Here is a 16,292-nt window from a genome sequence, read left to right as displayed (position 1 = left end):
TCAAATATGATGTCGCCTGTGACATACATTTCCAGAGGTATCAAATTCAAGAGTTCCTTTCAGAGGACGTGGCCATTAAAGTATGTCATAAAAACATAGCTGTGCTATATTCTTATTGTCTGGTCATCAATGGCCAACAACACAAACTCAGCACCTTTCAGTCCTTTCAACAAAAAATAAAGCACTTCAGCATCCAAGGCCTAGACAGGATGCACTGTTGTTGCATCTGACAGGGGAACTTGCTTGGCAGCATTCACAATGGCCTCCTTTGTCTTCTCATCAGCTACCACCTAATGGAGAATAGACAATGTATGCTCTTTGACAGTTACAGAATCAATGCAGGGCTTTTTCTTTCATCCAGAGTCCAGGCCACTCATAGAGAAGCTTCCTTAGTCATCTTCTTTCGTGATGCAGAACTTGTGAGAAAATTTCCCCATAACTGGAAAATATAATCATGGAGTCTATCTTTGATCACCCCGTGTCCAAGTTCAAAGGATAACAGTTGTTGAAAACTGGTTGGTTCATCTGAGAGTATCCTGGGCCTGGCACATGCTGGCTTGGAGCCAGGGTCGCCTGGCAGGGGAGCCCAGGGACTGGAGCTGGAGCTGGGTACAGCAGAGCCCCCAGCATGGAACAGAAAGGAACAGCTGATGCCAGCAAGCCAAAGGGTTGTGCATCTGTGGGCTACATCTGGACTGTGGGCTGCCAGTTGTAGAACAATGTTTTAGGGGAAAGAAATACAGAAAATATCAAGGAAATTAAACTTAGCCTTTAGTTAGAGCATCAGATTACATTTTTTATGGACTCTGTGATAAGAACTACCCAGATCTTGTGTCCAGGTCTAGAATGAAGAGCAGTCCCTTCATTATGTATACTCACTGCTGCAAAAAAGGAGAGATGAAGCATGGGGTGTTGGTATCCCACTATAACCCCTTTTCATTTACTGGCCAGAGTAGGTGGCCAGGCAGAAGAGGGGAAGTAAGATGCACTCTTTGAAGAGCTGCAATAACCTGCCGCTTGTATCATTCCCAAACCCTCCCTACCCCCAAAGCAAGAAGGAAGCAAGTGATGAATTGTGCCACAGAGGTGTGTCTCTGAGGCAGAATACCACCTTGGAGCTCTTCCTGGGGCCCTGGTCCAAGCTGTGCCTACCCCAAAAAGATGTAAATGATGCATTTTGATCCTGATCCAACTTTCCATTGATTTCAATGGGATTAGGATCAGGGCCTTAAGGATGCAGCTGAATGATAATAACATTTGACGGGCAAAAGATTTCAGTTAAAATACCTAGTATACACTAGGGTTAAGAACTGTTCATCACCATATAAACAGAATACTAGCAGGGAGTGGCCTGAGTGTAGTGCACACCTGTCATAAAATTATTATTATATTATTACAGTGGTTCCTAGAGTCCCCAACCCAGATTGGAGGACCATGGTGCTAGGCACTGCACAAACACAGTAAAGACAGTCCCTGTTCGAAATAGCTTAAAATCTAAATAAATAAGATGAGATGAATGGTGGAGGGGAAACAGAGGCACAGTCATGCAGCAGGTCAGTGCAATGCTGGAACTAGAACCAGATTCTCAGCCTAGGGCTCTGTTGACTACACCACAATGTTAGAATCAGAAGAGTCTGTGGCAGTTTGGAATGGCAGGTGGCAGTTGGCTGAGCTGAGTTTCTGCTGTAGTGTAGACAGCTTTATATCCTGGTTGAAACTCCACAAAAAGCCCTTTTGGTGAACACACAGGGTATGCCTGTACTTGGAGCTGGGGATGTAATTAGGAGCTGTAGGATGTAAAATAGAAAGTAGCTGCAGCAGTGTGAGCTGCGTGTGTGTTTGGGGGAGTGGGGGCTAGCCATCCCAAGCTTGTATCCGTCCGAGACCCTAGGCACATACGTGGAGTGGCTAACCTATTCCACTGTTTGCACTGCCATGACTACACACTCTATTTTTAGTACACAAGCTCCATAAAAGCTAGTGTGAGTATGTCTCCTTGAGCTGGGAATGACAGCTCAAGTTCCAAGTGTAGACCTATCCATAGAATCAGCGACTGCTGAAAACTGACAAAGTAAACAAAATGAGCCTGTTTCTTCTCTCTCACAATTTTTACATCAGTGCAAGTCCATTGATTACAGTAGAATTGCTTTTGATTTACACTAGTTTAGTCATAGGAGGATCCAAATCAGTCTTTGGGGAGCAGTAGATAAATAGGTACGTTAACTGAAGATAAAGGGGACCTGATTATCTATTCCTGTCACTCCATTAATATAAAGGGCCTTACATTACTTGGTAGGAATGGCTGCTGAGTGATGCCCCCTATTTTAGGCAGTCCTCTGACCACTGCAGAGCTACCAGAATGGCTCCATACAAGCATCTCTTCTGGCCCCCAAGGCATGTGTCAGGGAGCGATAGGGCATGATCAAGACCTGAGGCTGCCCTAACTTACAGTGAAGTCCAGGTAGGACGCCAGTTAACCTGAGAGTACAAGAAGTGCTGAGATCGCTTACCCTGCAGTGGGCAGGGACTTCTGACTGGAAAAAGGACTGAGGGCCAAATCTGATTCTTTGAACAAAGCCCAAATTAATAAGCTTTTCAAATGGAATATCAGTGTAGACTGTGTGGGAGAACAGGATTCTATCTCGCAGGTACAGGAATGACTGCTTCTCTTTCATTCCCCTTTATGCAGAGAGTATTGTTGAGAGGATCCAAATGAATATGGCCACATCTACATTCCTTTGACTTGCCACTACTCAAGCTCTTACCTACTTCATTATCAGCAATGATATGTGACATGTAATGGTTTGGGAGTTGTCTATAATGAATAGTGGACACATGATGGTACTGCTATAGTTTTAGCAAAGCATACCTGGAGAAGGAGAGGAAGCAAGATTTAGGCTAAAGAGTAACTGAGTAACTTCTTCAAAATTTAGGTTAAAGATTTTTTGAAGAGTTTCCATGTCAGTTAATGCAAGGATACTAATAGTTTAGTAATTAGATTATTGGGTAAAGAAGTTACAATAGTAAGAAATGAGAGTAAAAATAAAGGAGATTTTAAAGAGGAAATAGTTTGTAGGGTTCACAGCTTTCATTTTAGCAGGACAAAACTTTTCCTGGAATCCCAGCTACCTATGGACAACAAACAACTGCCAATGACATCCTCAACACTTGGATAAGTATCAAACCTGTTTTCTTTTACTGGCCGGGGTTTTGTTTAAGTGGTTGGCTTTTATCTATGGATTATTGGCAGCTGTCATGTTCTGCATGAGGGAGAAAAAAATGTTTATTTTATCCTGTTTATTAGCAGGAAGAGAAATGTCCAGCACCACTGCAGGAAATGCAGGGCCCACTCCTGCTCTCAGTGTAGTGTCTCATTAACTGGAAACAGAATTGGGTCTCAGACAGTTGCAGTTTGAATTCTCTTGGTCTTGAAATGTAGTGAACATTATCAGATTCCTGAGGCCCTGTTGCTGCGTAATTAGTTTACACGAACGCCACTATCCCACACCTTTGCCAACTAAGGATGTTTTACAATAGTAAGCAAAGCTTTCAAGATGTGACAACTTGCATTTGTACTGGATATGTTCCCCCAACCTTGACTGAGCTGGACAAAAGGATCTATCTAGTAGAGACTGCTCTGTTGCTCTGTTAAGCATCTAGCCAGGAGAGGACTCCATAAAAGAGATCTGCTTGGGCTAACTTTTTATGCTCAACCTGGACCCAAGCACACCCACCCTGACCCTGAGAGGGTTGAATCATTTTATGACCCAACCCCGCCCCAATGCCTATCGGCCCTGCTCCTGCCATGTGCTGCCCCTGCTGCTGCGCAGGGTATACTGTGGAGTGAGAGGTACTGTGACTCCTTGGCATTCTCACTATGCAGCATGCACAGAACAGCAAGGTGGCAATGGCCAGCAGGAGTGGGCCAAGCTGCTGCTAAGGCACTGACCCTACAAGCAGGAAGAATCTGATCCGACCTGGTTGTTTTCGGACTTGATTCAGATCCAACACTTTTAGTCAGATCCTACCAGGCTCAAGCTGGGTTTCAAGGCTCTACTCCATAATGCTAGGGGAACAGAAAAAAGGAAGTAACATCCTGATGTGGTGGGGAAAGCTGATGGCTGCGCGCAAGAAGGTTGGCTGCATCAGCCTCAGAACTGGATGTGGAGGGAAGGCTGGAAGTAGGTAGTGGGGAGAAGTAGGGGACTGGAAAAGTGAGAACCGAGCAGAGGGATGGGGTAGCTGCAATCCGAAGATACAGGGCAGTGGCCTGCAAGCAGTAGATGTGAGATAACTGCATGTGTGACAACAGGATGACAGCGCTCATGGCCCCAACAGGACACAGACAGAAGAGTTGGGCTCTTGCTTCAGTGGTTATGGGAATGAGGCGGGATTAGAGGGAATATCCCTGACAATAGGTTGGAGGAGACTTATTATTTTATTATTTGTATTACCATGGAGTATATAGTCCTTTATACCCTGTACTGGACTGAACTGCAATGATCTTTATTGGAACTGTTAAAGTAATTGTGCTTAGGGTATTTCCCTATAAGCCTGGTTTCTGGCAGGCTTAGTAAAGTAATTCTCTCTAGAGTGGTGGTTCTCAAACTATTTACCATTGTGGGCTGCATATGCAGCTCTCTATGTGTTATGTGGGCCGCATCCACACAATATATATACTACCTGTGTGGCCCCGAGGATGTTACATGGGTCGCAGCTGTATGCTGATTGGGCTACAAGCAGCCCATGGGTTGAGAGCAGGGGTTCTCAACCTTTTTCTTTCTGAGCCCCCCCAGCATGCTATAAAACCTCCATGGACCTCCTGTGTCACAACTGATTTTCTACATATAAAAGCTGGGATAGCAAACAGGGCAATTGCTTGGGGGCCTCATACCACAGGGTGCCCTATGAAGCTAAGCTGCTCAGGCTTCGGCTTCAGCCCCAAGTGGTGGGGCTCAGGGCCTTGGGCTTCAGCCCCATGCAGTGGGGCTTCGGCTTTCTGCCTTGGGCCTCAGTGACTCTGATGCTCGCCCTGCTTGATGGACCCCCTGAAACCTGCTTGCCCCAGACTCCTGATTGAGAACCATTGCTGTAGAGCATGGTGAGTCCCCATAAACTCTCATAGAGCCTGTAAAGACTAGTGTTCCTACCTTGTAGTACGCAGGGCAAACTACTAGATATTTAGTGGGATTGGTGTACAACACTCACAATGACATTCTGCAGTGTGATTTGTCAACAAAACAAAGTGTCAACTCTTGGCCAGAACCTGGCATCACTAAATTCTAAGAGTTTTGTCTTCAAGGGTGTGCAGAGCTGAATGCAGTGGCTGTACTCAGGAAGTTAAAGATAAGTCTTTGCAGGATTGCAGACTAAATCTGTAACTTCATAGAAAAGTGGACTTTAAGAAGTTATCTGGTGTTGCGCTCTCCTCCAAAGTGATGTTTCGGTACATTCTTGAACTTTAATTAGTCTGTATGTTTCTGAAGAGAAAGTGTTATTCACAAGAAGGGGTTCTGGCCCCAATATGCTATTCTGGCAGCATATAGGGCAATAAACAGCACAGCAAGGAACTGAAGGAGAATTCCATTGGTGAAGGCAGTGCTGTTTCTATGCTGGCTCTTCCTTGCAAGCCCTTATGATAGTGGTATTTAAAAAGTCAATCATGTGATGTTCTGTCAGGGTACTGTGCATTTGTACTGGTTAACTTAGTTGTGTGTTCAAAAATTTACCAAAGGTTTGTATTATATATTTATTGTATGGCACATAGTAAATTGCTCTGCCTCCATAAATGTGATAATCTGAGATTTGCTTTGATTGAAGCCGTAGTTCTCTTGACCACTTACCTAATTTAGACTGGAACTCAGCCACTTGTTCTTTGCAGGAGGATCCTTCCATGGAATTTCTTTGCACTGTACTAGATGTCCCTGTGGTGTCTAGCTTAATGCTTTCAGACTGTGCAATTTTTTTTTATTTTACAAAAGTTTTCTTTCAAATAACCTAGGAACTTTAATCAAAAAACTGCATTCGTGATGTTAGGGATGAAGTTAAGCACTCAAAGTCAGGCAAGTTAATGCCAAAGTAAATTTGAAAGAGACAGTTACAACTGTGGTCCTTTATGTCTTTGAATGTTACTATTACATAATTTTTGACCGTCTTCCTAGGTGCGTCATCCGAGGTGCATGGATAGGGCCCTATCAAATTCACAGCCACGAAAAAAGCATCACGGACCTTGAAAAATGGTCTCACCGCGTGAAATCTGGTCTTTTGTTTGCTTTTACCCTATACTATACAGATTTCATGGGGGAGACCAGCATTACTCAAATTGGGAGTCCTGGCCAAAAAGGCAGTTGCAGGGGGGAGGGTCAGAACGTTTTTTTTTGGGGGGGAGGGGTAGTCACAGTATTGCCACCCTTACTTCTGTGCTGCCTTCAGAGTTGGTCGGCCGGAGAGCAGCGGCTGTTGGCCAGGCACCCAGATCTGGAGGCAGTGCCCTGCCCGCAGGAGCGCAGAAGTATGGGTGGCAATACCATACCATGCTGCCCTTACTTTGTGCTGCTGTCTTCAAAGCTGAGTGGCCAGAGAGTGGCAGTTGCTGACTGAGGCCCCAGCTCTGCAGGCAACAGTGCAGAAGTAAGGGTGCCAATACCATCCCATCCCATCCTTCCTTCCGTGCTGCTGTGGATGGCGGCTCTGCCTTTAGAGGTGGGTTCCCAGCCAGAAGCCGCTGCTCAGCTCTGAAGGCAGCAGCAGCAGTGCAGAAGTAACAGTAGCAGTACCGCACCCCGCACCCCAACTCCTTTTGGGTTCAGGACCCTTACAATTACAACACTGTGAAATTTCAGATTTAAGTTGCTGAAATCGTGACATTTATGATTTTTAAAATCCTGTGACTGTGAAATTGACCTAAATGGAGCCTGAATTTGGTCAGACCCAAGGCATGGAGCATGATGTGTAATATTAATGACTTTCAGTGTTTTATTTTCTGGTATACCCAAAGATGTGGACTACACACGGCTCTCTAAGGCTGTGGAAAAAAAACCTGTGTACCATCCAATTGCACTGTGGGAGGAATCGTTATGCTCCTGTATGGAAAGACATTAACCTAGAAATAGTGCGGACGAACAGAGGGGAACCTTAACTAGGACGTTTCCCGGCTATTTCAGTCTTCACTCCCCAACCCAGGTACTTGGTAGGGTAGGTGTTATTAGGTTAGCTCTAATTCCGCAGGCGCACTCTCCACATGCCCACCCGCCCCGGGGTGGTGGGCACACTGGCCGCATGCCCCCCCCCCCCCCCAGCATGCGGTTTAGCTTCCTCAGCCCCCCCGCTTTGTCTTCCGCCCACCCTTTCTGATTGGCTAAGCGCTTCAATCCGAACCTCACATTCCTCACCTCCGATTGGCTCAGCCTCCCGCCTATCTTCCCAAGAAGCCCCGCCTTTCTTTTTATTCTCCTCCCACCCCCAAATCTCGGCCCCCTCCCCCGTCTCTCTCCCTCCTTGTGTGTAGCTCCGCTGAGGCTGGCTGGCTGGCCCCGCTGCACGGAGGAACCGGCAAGCTCTGCGTGCGCGCGCGGCGCAGCCTCCACCCCGGTACGCACAGCCCCGTAAGTGCGAGCGAGAATGAGAGCCCGAGAGCAGCCACCAGCAGCCGCCCCGCACCAGCCCCCGGCGCAGGACTAGAGCAGGGAGAGACTGAAGGGGGCACGGAGGCAGCGTGAATCCTCTGGCAGACTCCCACTCGCTGGCTCACCTGCCATCCCCATCGCTCCCTCCCTCCTGTCTCACTCATTCTCTCCCCTCCCCTCTTCTCCCACTCACACTCTCCCTCCTCTGTCTTACTCTTTCGCTTCCCCTCTCCCCCCTCCGATCCCCCCCGTCTCCCTTCTCCTCCTGGCACTGCACTGCAGCTGCTCCTCCGGCCAGTCCCGCCGCTTCTCTTCCCTTCCACCCCGGGCCAGCCCCGGAGCATCCTCGGCACCCCGCGCGGAGCTCCGCCGTCCCGAGGGGGGACAGAGAACGGGACGAGCCCCGTCCCCGCCCTGCCCCCCGCCTCCCCAAGGAAGAGACCATTCTGCTCCTGGCCGCGGCGAACATGATGGCGGCAGCTCCCATCCAGCAGAACGGGACCCACACCGGGGTTCCTATAGACTTGGACCCGCCGGACTCCCGCAAAAGACCGCTCGAAGCGCCCCCCGAAGCCGGCAGCACCAAGAGGACCAACACGGGCGGTGGGTATCCCCCCCCCCGCAGCACCCTCCTTCCGCCCGCCCACCTTCCCTCCTACCTGCCTCCCCGCACCGTGCCCCGGCGGGAGGCCCTTCCCGGCGGCCGCGGGGGCTGAAGTGCCCCGCAGAATTCACCGGGGCTCCGGCACAATTGTTCAAAAAGGGTAAAAACCGAACGGGGGGGGGCGGGGAGGGGAAGCGCCCGGGACTCATGGGGGCGGTTGAACCAGTCTTACGCCGCCTGCTGCTGCCGGGACCCGGCTCCCTGACCTCCCGCGGACGGGGCCGCGCCACAGGGCCGGGGTCTGGAGGGGAGCGGAAGGCTGCCCCCCGGGAGGACTCACCCCCCTGCTGGGCACGGCCAGCACCTGACCCCGCAGCGCGTCTCGGACCGGCCGGGGAAGCGGCTCTGTGGCCCGGGGCCGCGCTGCAGGCTGCGGAGGGGGCTCCGTCCGGCGTGGGGGGGGGGTGGCACTACTCCCGGGGTGCAGCAGCCTTATAACTTATCATTCATCAAAATGGCGTCGGTTTTCAGACTCTAGCAGTCTTTTGGGTTTAATATCCATCGGGGTGGGTGTGCAGCCGTGACCCTATAGGGGCTGGAGTGGGCACAGGGGGCTCCTGCTGCCCCAGCACCCGACCGATACGTTAGCGAAGATAAATAAATAAATGGCAGCTGGGTGGCAGGGGGATGGCGAAGGCGCTCTCCCCCTTTTCCAGCTGCTGGCTCACAAGCTGGATTTAAATCTTGACCGGTGTTTCCCATTTCCTTGGCCTCACTTCATCTGTCAGTGTGACACTGTTGCATTGATTTGGCTTGTTGGGGTTGGGGGGTGTTGGAGTGGGGGGAGTTGTCTCTGGTGCGGTGACTTGTTAGTTAACATCCTGCTCTTCCTGGATGAGATGAGTTATAACGGGACTAGCATCTCCTCTTTTCATTTGCACTGGAGTCATCATAACAATGCACCGAGGCAGAGGTGAATTTATTCATCCAATATTAAGAAAAGCATTCTGTATGATAATGTATTGTACCTATATTTAATATAAATAGGGACTGTGGTATTCCATCTGCACTATTTGGGATGCTTATACCCTTTCATAGGGACAGTGAGATGGACCTGAATCTGCTCCTATTTATTTTTTAAACAAACTTTATAGAGAACTCTATTTTATGATAAAATTTTGAGATTGGTTTTCAGGACTTCTAGTCATATACCCTTGTATAGTTTTCACCTTTTTCAGAGCCAGTGTTCTAAAGGTCCTTAGACTCATTGCTGCTGGATCAGTAAAGGAAAGGAGCACAGTTGCAAGATGAGGCTGGGAAACATTCGTTTCATTCATTGTATATATTTTCCAGTTCTGATTCTGGGTTTTGTTATCCAACGGTGGGGGGAGGATTGGCATTATCACTTTTACATGTATTTAAAATAAGTGATTTAAGCTTTTGATCAATTGGGAAAAATTCTTCTTAATGTCTTTTAATTAATGAGCTTAAAAGAGATCACTGTCGCCTAAGAAGTGCTAAAGAAATACATCAGGATTACTTAGGCAAGTGATTCCATCCACACCATGTTGGGTTGTTTTCTTGGCAGTGGCTGAAATGCTTGGAAAATAAAACTCCACATTTGGGGTGGGTTTTTGGTAGGAAACTAGTTGTTTTGCCCACTTAAGAAGAAAGCAGGCAATAGGTAATTGCTGTTCTCATGCATTTGCTAATGTCAAACAAAGAGCCCATCACTTTATCATTCTTTTCTTTTTAAAAAAGTTTTGGCATTTCTGTAGCAGTATTTTTAGTGAGGGTTGTGATTTGTCGTCATGCATGTTTTGTGCACTTTTTTTTTTTTTTGGAAGGGGTCAATTTGTTTAATTGTACCATGGTAACAGCTAGAACTGGAACAGTTCCGTCTTCAGAAATACAACTCAATTTTTGTCATTTGTTTTCATGCTTTCAGAAAATTAAGGAAAATGGATAGATTCTTTAATTTCCAGTGAGTGAATATGTAAATCATTTAAAATGGCAAATGCATATTCCATGCATTTCTTATAGAATGATGCAACTGGTTAGATGTATAGTTGTGCATGTATTAATAGGTATGTTCACATATTTACTGATTTTTTTTTTGTGGGCATGTGGGAGAACAAAAGTTTTGTAAACCAAATTAACCTTGCATATCTCAATTTTTCAGAGGATGGCCAGTATTTTCTAAAGGTCCTCATACCTAGTTATGCTGCTGGATCTATAATTGGGAAGGGAGGACAGACAATTGTTCAGTTGCAGAAAGAGACTGGGGCGACCATCAAGCTGTCTAAATCCAAAGATTTTTACCCAGGTAGGTGCAAATATTAGCAGTTTACTTTTAAATCCCAAGGGAAATATATACGTGATGTATGTGGTTTATGCATTGAAGAGTAAGCTTCTCAGTGCAGTCGGAAGCATTATTGAGCAGAGAAGTACACTACAACATGTTACAGTGAGCATATGAACAGTCTTATCTTAATTTGTTTATGGAATTGACTGGGTACTATCTAATAATTTAGTGGCCATAAAATATGGCTAAAGTTATTTAGAATATTACTGCAGGAAAACATTTTTGTGAATATATTTTCTGAGCACTTTTTTATTACAAAAAAACCCCTACTTTTAAAGAACCAACCTTGACAGCTGGCATTAAAAATGGGTATGCTTCTGAAGTTTTCAGACATCATTGTAAGGCAATTAAGCTAGAATGAATAAAAATGAGAGGCTGCTTCTTAAAGAATGGGCCATTTACTTTAAATCCATTACGTATCTTCTTTCTGCATCATTGGTTTGTTCACTGGCCCTGGAGTGAAGTAAAGAGGACAAGTGCTACTGCTCTTCAGGTGTTTTCTTTAGATTGTGTTTAATATGAGTACGAAAGGAAAATCTATGATATGAAAGGAAATATAATACTTCAGATGAATAAGAAAATAGGTGTGTTTTGTGCATACTGTATTTATGCAAACAACAAAGCATTCAATATTTATATGCACAGAGTGCCTGTTTTTATTACAGCTTTTTCTCATTTTTTGATCAAAATGTTATAAATAGCAGGTCATGCATAATGATCTGCATCATTTTGAACTTCTGCAAAATATTTCTGTCGCTCCATCTTAAGTTTGACTTTCTTTCTGAAGATTAACAAATTAGTATCTACTAATTGGACTTCTAGTCTGAATTGAAATCTATCTAATTTTTTATTGACTGTGAATAATTTACTACATAGCTATCATTTCGCCAGTGTTCTGGTTTTGCAACTTTGAACTCTGGCTAGTAATTCAGAGTCGAGGTGCCTAGATATTGTTAATATTTCTTTTTTGTGGGGAAGATAAAGCCGTTTTGCATTTGGTGAGCTAATTTAGAAAATTCAGTCATCTTGCTGAAACAGCAAAGACAGCTGGCATGAGTGTAAGCAGAGCATGAGCATTTGGAGTATTTCAGTTTCCTGTCCACTCTGTTTCACTGTCAAGCAGAAGTGGATCATTTATTCTCTATGGAAAGGTTGTAATTATTTTGAAATGGTCATTTTGATATGGAAATGGAAAATGCACCTGTTGTTTTTTCTTATAGATGCAATTTATAGCGTTCTAATGTACTAACACAGTTAAAATAAGTTTAGATTTTCTATGAAATGAAATAGTTCTGTAATTGCTATGCATTGTTGTTCAGAAACTTTTGTTTTGCCTTTACTTTTTTGCCTTAAGAAAGTTTTGGTAACACAATTCTTATATTCTGAAAGGTGTATTAGGGTGAAAAAATCAGTGCAGAATTGTGAAAACTCTATGGAGAAATAAAAGCGTTCAAAAGAGCCTGATTGCGGAATTAATAACGTAATCTGGGAAAAGAGCTGCAATGGTAAATTAAATTCACTGTCAATAGATGAAAATGAAATAGATTATTTGCATTATACATGAGGTGGTATCAGATGTGCAAGGATGTTGCAGAAAATTGGTGTTTATGAAGGATATTCCAAATACTAAATTATATGCCTTTTCATTTGACTATAGTTTATTTACAGTGAGTTGGAAAGGATGCACCAAAGATTATATCTTTTGTTCAGTACTCTAACATAGTTATTTTGTTCTTTTCTGATTAAATCAGAATTACATTCTTTTTTGTTCTGTAAATTATGCAGCTACAGCGGTATCAGCAGGAGTGTCCTTTGAAAATTAAAAATTAGGCAAGCCAGAATGAGATGAATAAAAAAATGTCTAATGTTTCTGTGACGTAAACAGATTCTCTCTGAAGGAAATACCAGGACAAGAGAAGTCTTGGTACAGTTTTAATTTTTCCAAGTATAGATCAATGTCCAGTTAGATATTACACAGTCTGTTTTATATATGTAGCCACACTGTAGGTCATTTGGCAGATTAATGATTTAGACATAATTTAAGAAGGACTGTTATTTGCTACAGAATGGACAGATGAGAAAAATGGATTCTCTTGTAGCTGGATCTTGTTAGTCTTTCTGTGTGCATTTGTCCACGAGCCTGTGGAATTTTCTGAGGTCCTGGCATTCTCCAAGCTGATGACTTTTTTGGGTTTCTTCCAGCCCCTCTTACATGAGGGATAAAAACCCTGCTAATCTTATACTAGTCTTATACTGTGATTCATACTGTTGAGGATTTTTTTTTTTTTTTTTGGTAGAAGTATGCAGTTATCTGAAAACCTATTTGGGTGTATATATGTTCATTAATATGTTGACTAATTTATACCTATAGTTACATTAAATATCTATTTTGCAAACACTGTATTTGTGAGGTTGCTGTTAAGCTTAAATTTTAGTGGGAAGGAGAGGAGTAACTGAAAGGGAAAGTTCAGCGCGGTTTTTAAGAGTGGGTGATTTGGAAGGGAGAAGGATTGGTATATTTCACTGTGTGATCTTATGGTACAGGTATTCAATATACAGAGTAAGTCTGTCAGAATAATTTTTTTGTTTGTGCTTCAGAAAACTATTTACGGTAGCTTTAGAATTAAGAAGAGAGAGATCTAATTATAAGAAGTTGAAAGGAAGCATGCATTTCTAAAGTATTTCTATTTGTTAAAGGTTTTAGTTCAACAAAGGAAAAGACAGTTCATGGGCTTTATTAACAGTTGTGTGTATTCTGTTTTATGATATCAGCAGTGGGTTTTTTTTAAAGTAAATCCTATTTCTATTGCTGTTGCAAGACACTGTCCCTCTAAATTATCAAGTAACTTTTTAAAAATTGTATTGACCCATAAAATTTTACCTTCTGGTCATCTTGTTTAGAGTATATTTCATGTATGAATCTTTTGTATTCATATTGTCTACCTAGACTAATAAATCTGAAGTGAAATTGTCTAACTGTATGTTTTAAAAATGTGGGAGTAACATTTTCTGTTACAAGGTTCCAATTATATATTTGGCAAGCGGTTTCTAATCCAAAATCTGAAATACTGATATTGTCATGATACTAATTATTAATGAAGTAAAACCTTTTGAAGGTGTTGCCATGAAAAGTTGGAGTTTTGTGTGTACTTAAATTTTGCATAGTGTAAAAAGGTGATACTTTCTTATGTTTGCACTCACTATTTTATCCAGTGCTCCATTTTTCAGAAATATAAGGAACGCTGGCCTGAAAACCACTCTAGGTATATTCTTCCTTGTTTTCCTAAACCGTTGCAAGTGAATGTCTTTACTCTTTCTTATGTGAAATTATATAATCACGTTGTTTATCTTGCAACAGGATCTTTCCTAACTTAGTGCTTGGGTGAATTTGAGTGAAGTTGATGGTTTTTCAACTATGTTGTAATATGCTAACTGAAATATATTAGAATATAGATAAAATGATATGAAGATAAAATGGAGATAAGATATTTTATTATTCTTAATTAATAGGTTAGCTGCTTTTTATTTTATGAAATTCTAGTTGGGTAGTCCTCAAACTTGGTATGGGACATTTAATGTGGAAGAACTTTTTTCCGTACAACTAAAATGTACACTTAACAAAAAGACAAAGTATACAAAACATATTTTGTGTTATAATGCTGTTATGTATTTACTAACTGGATTGTCTTAAGCATTCATCTTGCATGTGAAAATGAGGTGTTGTGGTTTTTTTTTTTTTAATTAATGCATTATTTACATGATTTCACAGGTATCTTTGGTGTGACTGTCCTCTGAAAAGTTTGTGTGTTGACTATTAAAACCTTGAAAGTGAATTGAGTGTGAAATACACAACTTTACTGAACAGTTGAATAGAATACATCTAGCTTCATTACTCATATTATACTGTGTTAGGCAGGATAAATGCATGATAGATCAAGCTTGTTTCCCCACTGTTTTTTTCTCTTTTTGTAATAAAGGACGTGTAACATTTTTTAATTGTTAGCTTAGAAACGAGTAGGTTCTCACTGGAAAAATACATGTAACTCCTTAAACTATTTGCAGGGTTTTTTTTTTTTGTTTACTTGGTTATATTAGTGTTAACATTCTAAATGAAGAGAAAATGTTATTTCTTAAGACCTAGAGAAGAGAATTATGGGATAAGAAAAATAGTTCAGCTTGTAGCATTTTGGAATATTGATGTATCTTGGTTTTTATTCCCTGATATTTGAGAATTTTATCACAGATTTCTGAAATGTTGTCAATGAGAAAGTAAGGACTTCGTAAAAAATAAATTCTAAAGCTTGACAAGCTATATTGCAGACTCTTACTCATGTGAGTAATCCTGTTTACAACAGTAGAACTGTATGAGTAAGGACTACTCATGTAAGTAAGGGTTTCTAGGATTGAGCTCTTACAGCTGCGTAGATTTGCAGACTTGTTCTAGTTTCTTAGTTTTCTACAAGTAAAAAGCCAAGGGTTGATTGCCAGCTGTTCAGAGGGAGAATTCTCAATAGGACAGCTGTCAGTTGCCTGGTTACTGGGACAGAATTAAAAAAAAAAAGTTAGCTTCTTAACTGAAAGGTCCTCAATATTTTACATTCAAAAGGAAACTGCAAATGAATGTATTCACTCACTGTGATCTAGAGATGGTTGTACATTTAGCTCCCTTGTGCATCTATTTACTAATTTCCCTTCATTTGGAAGAGGATTATAGTAGTTTTAATGATTTCATGTTCTAAAGGTGTTATGCATGTAATTTTTTCTAAGAAAAGGGTTTTCTGTGTTAGCTGAATAGGTCTTTGGTGGTGAACTTTTTGTTGAATTATTGAGTGACTTTGCAATTTCAAAAATAGTAAAAAGGAAAATTGAAAACAAGTAACAATTATGTAGACTTTTTTGTGTGCTGCATTGAAATGGCTAGCTAACTCTCAACAATAATACTCATACAAACCTGTTACGCGAAATAAAGATAGCAGAATAATGAACAAAACTCTAAGATCATCACATGGAAATGAAAACCACCAGAACTTTATTCTTGTTGTTTATTATGTGACAGAACTTCTCTATCAGAGAATGTTTTATATTTTAGAAGTAAATTAAAGGGTTTCTAATGACGATATACTGCACTTGTTTTTTCATATAGTCAAGTTATGTGTAAATTGAATGGATGCAGCAGAAACTTGTGTTTTGCACCCTCATTTTGGGGCACTGCAGAATTCTGGGGAAAAATCATTTAAGAGAAACAACATAATTTTGTATAAAAATGACACTTTAAACCATTTTCCCCCACTCTTCCTCCTTGCACACAATACAAAACTGCCATGTAGCATTTCAGTGGTTGGTTGTGGAGGCAGGATCAATGTGCTAATCTGTGGTCTACATTATGAAGGCTTGGAGACAAATATATAAAATCACTCTCCAAACAGCAATTCAGTTTTCTTAAAAGAATCTACTCCCCTCAACTTCTGTAATATGAGAAACATGCAGTTTTTTTTAAATGGAGGTAAATCCTTCATACATTAATGAAAAAGGAATTGTAACAGGACCTTAGTGATCTTGATTCTTCGCTAATTAATATTGTGGATGTCAGTATTCTCAGCTGTAGTTAACCACAAAATTTAATCTCACCTATTTTCAGTGGTTCGCAAACAAACTTTACTATACATTTGTCAGATTACAGCTTTTAGAAATAGAACTT

At 42.2% G+C, this 16,292-nt stretch overlaps 1 protein-coding gene across 5 annotated transcripts in view; it reads left to right on the top strand.

Moving 5' to 3' along the window:
* Positions 1–7,486: 7,486 nt before the first annotated feature.
* The window catches only part of NOVA1 (NOVA alternative splicing regulator 1), a 229,329-nt gene continuing 220,523 nt past the window's right edge, over positions 7,487–16,292 (top strand). For 2 of the 5 annotated variants that reach the window (XM_084632605.1, XM_084632604.1), the window contains exons 1-2: positions 7,487–8,228; positions 10,412–10,555. In XM_084632605.1, the coding sequence (XP_084488731.1) occupies positions 8,093–8,228; positions 10,412–10,555 (280 nt within the window). In that variant the 5' untranslated portion in view covers positions 7,487–8,092. Of the gene's footprint in view, positions 8,229–8,289; positions 8,390–9,056; positions 9,203–10,411; positions 10,556–16,292 lie in introns of those variants that run through there. The other 3 variants (XM_084632607.1, XM_084632608.1, XM_084632606.1) reach the window with 3 other exon arrangements.

This window comes from Lepidochelys olivacea, assembly GCF_965140295.1.
Source record: "Lepidochelys olivacea isolate rLepOli2 genome assembly, chromosome: 6".
NCBI classification, from domain to species: domain Eukaryota; kingdom Metazoa; phylum Chordata; order Testudines; family Cheloniidae; genus Lepidochelys; species Lepidochelys olivacea.
Note: the sequence above shows the minus strand (reverse complement) of the source record. Positions and strands in the feature narration are given on the sequence as shown.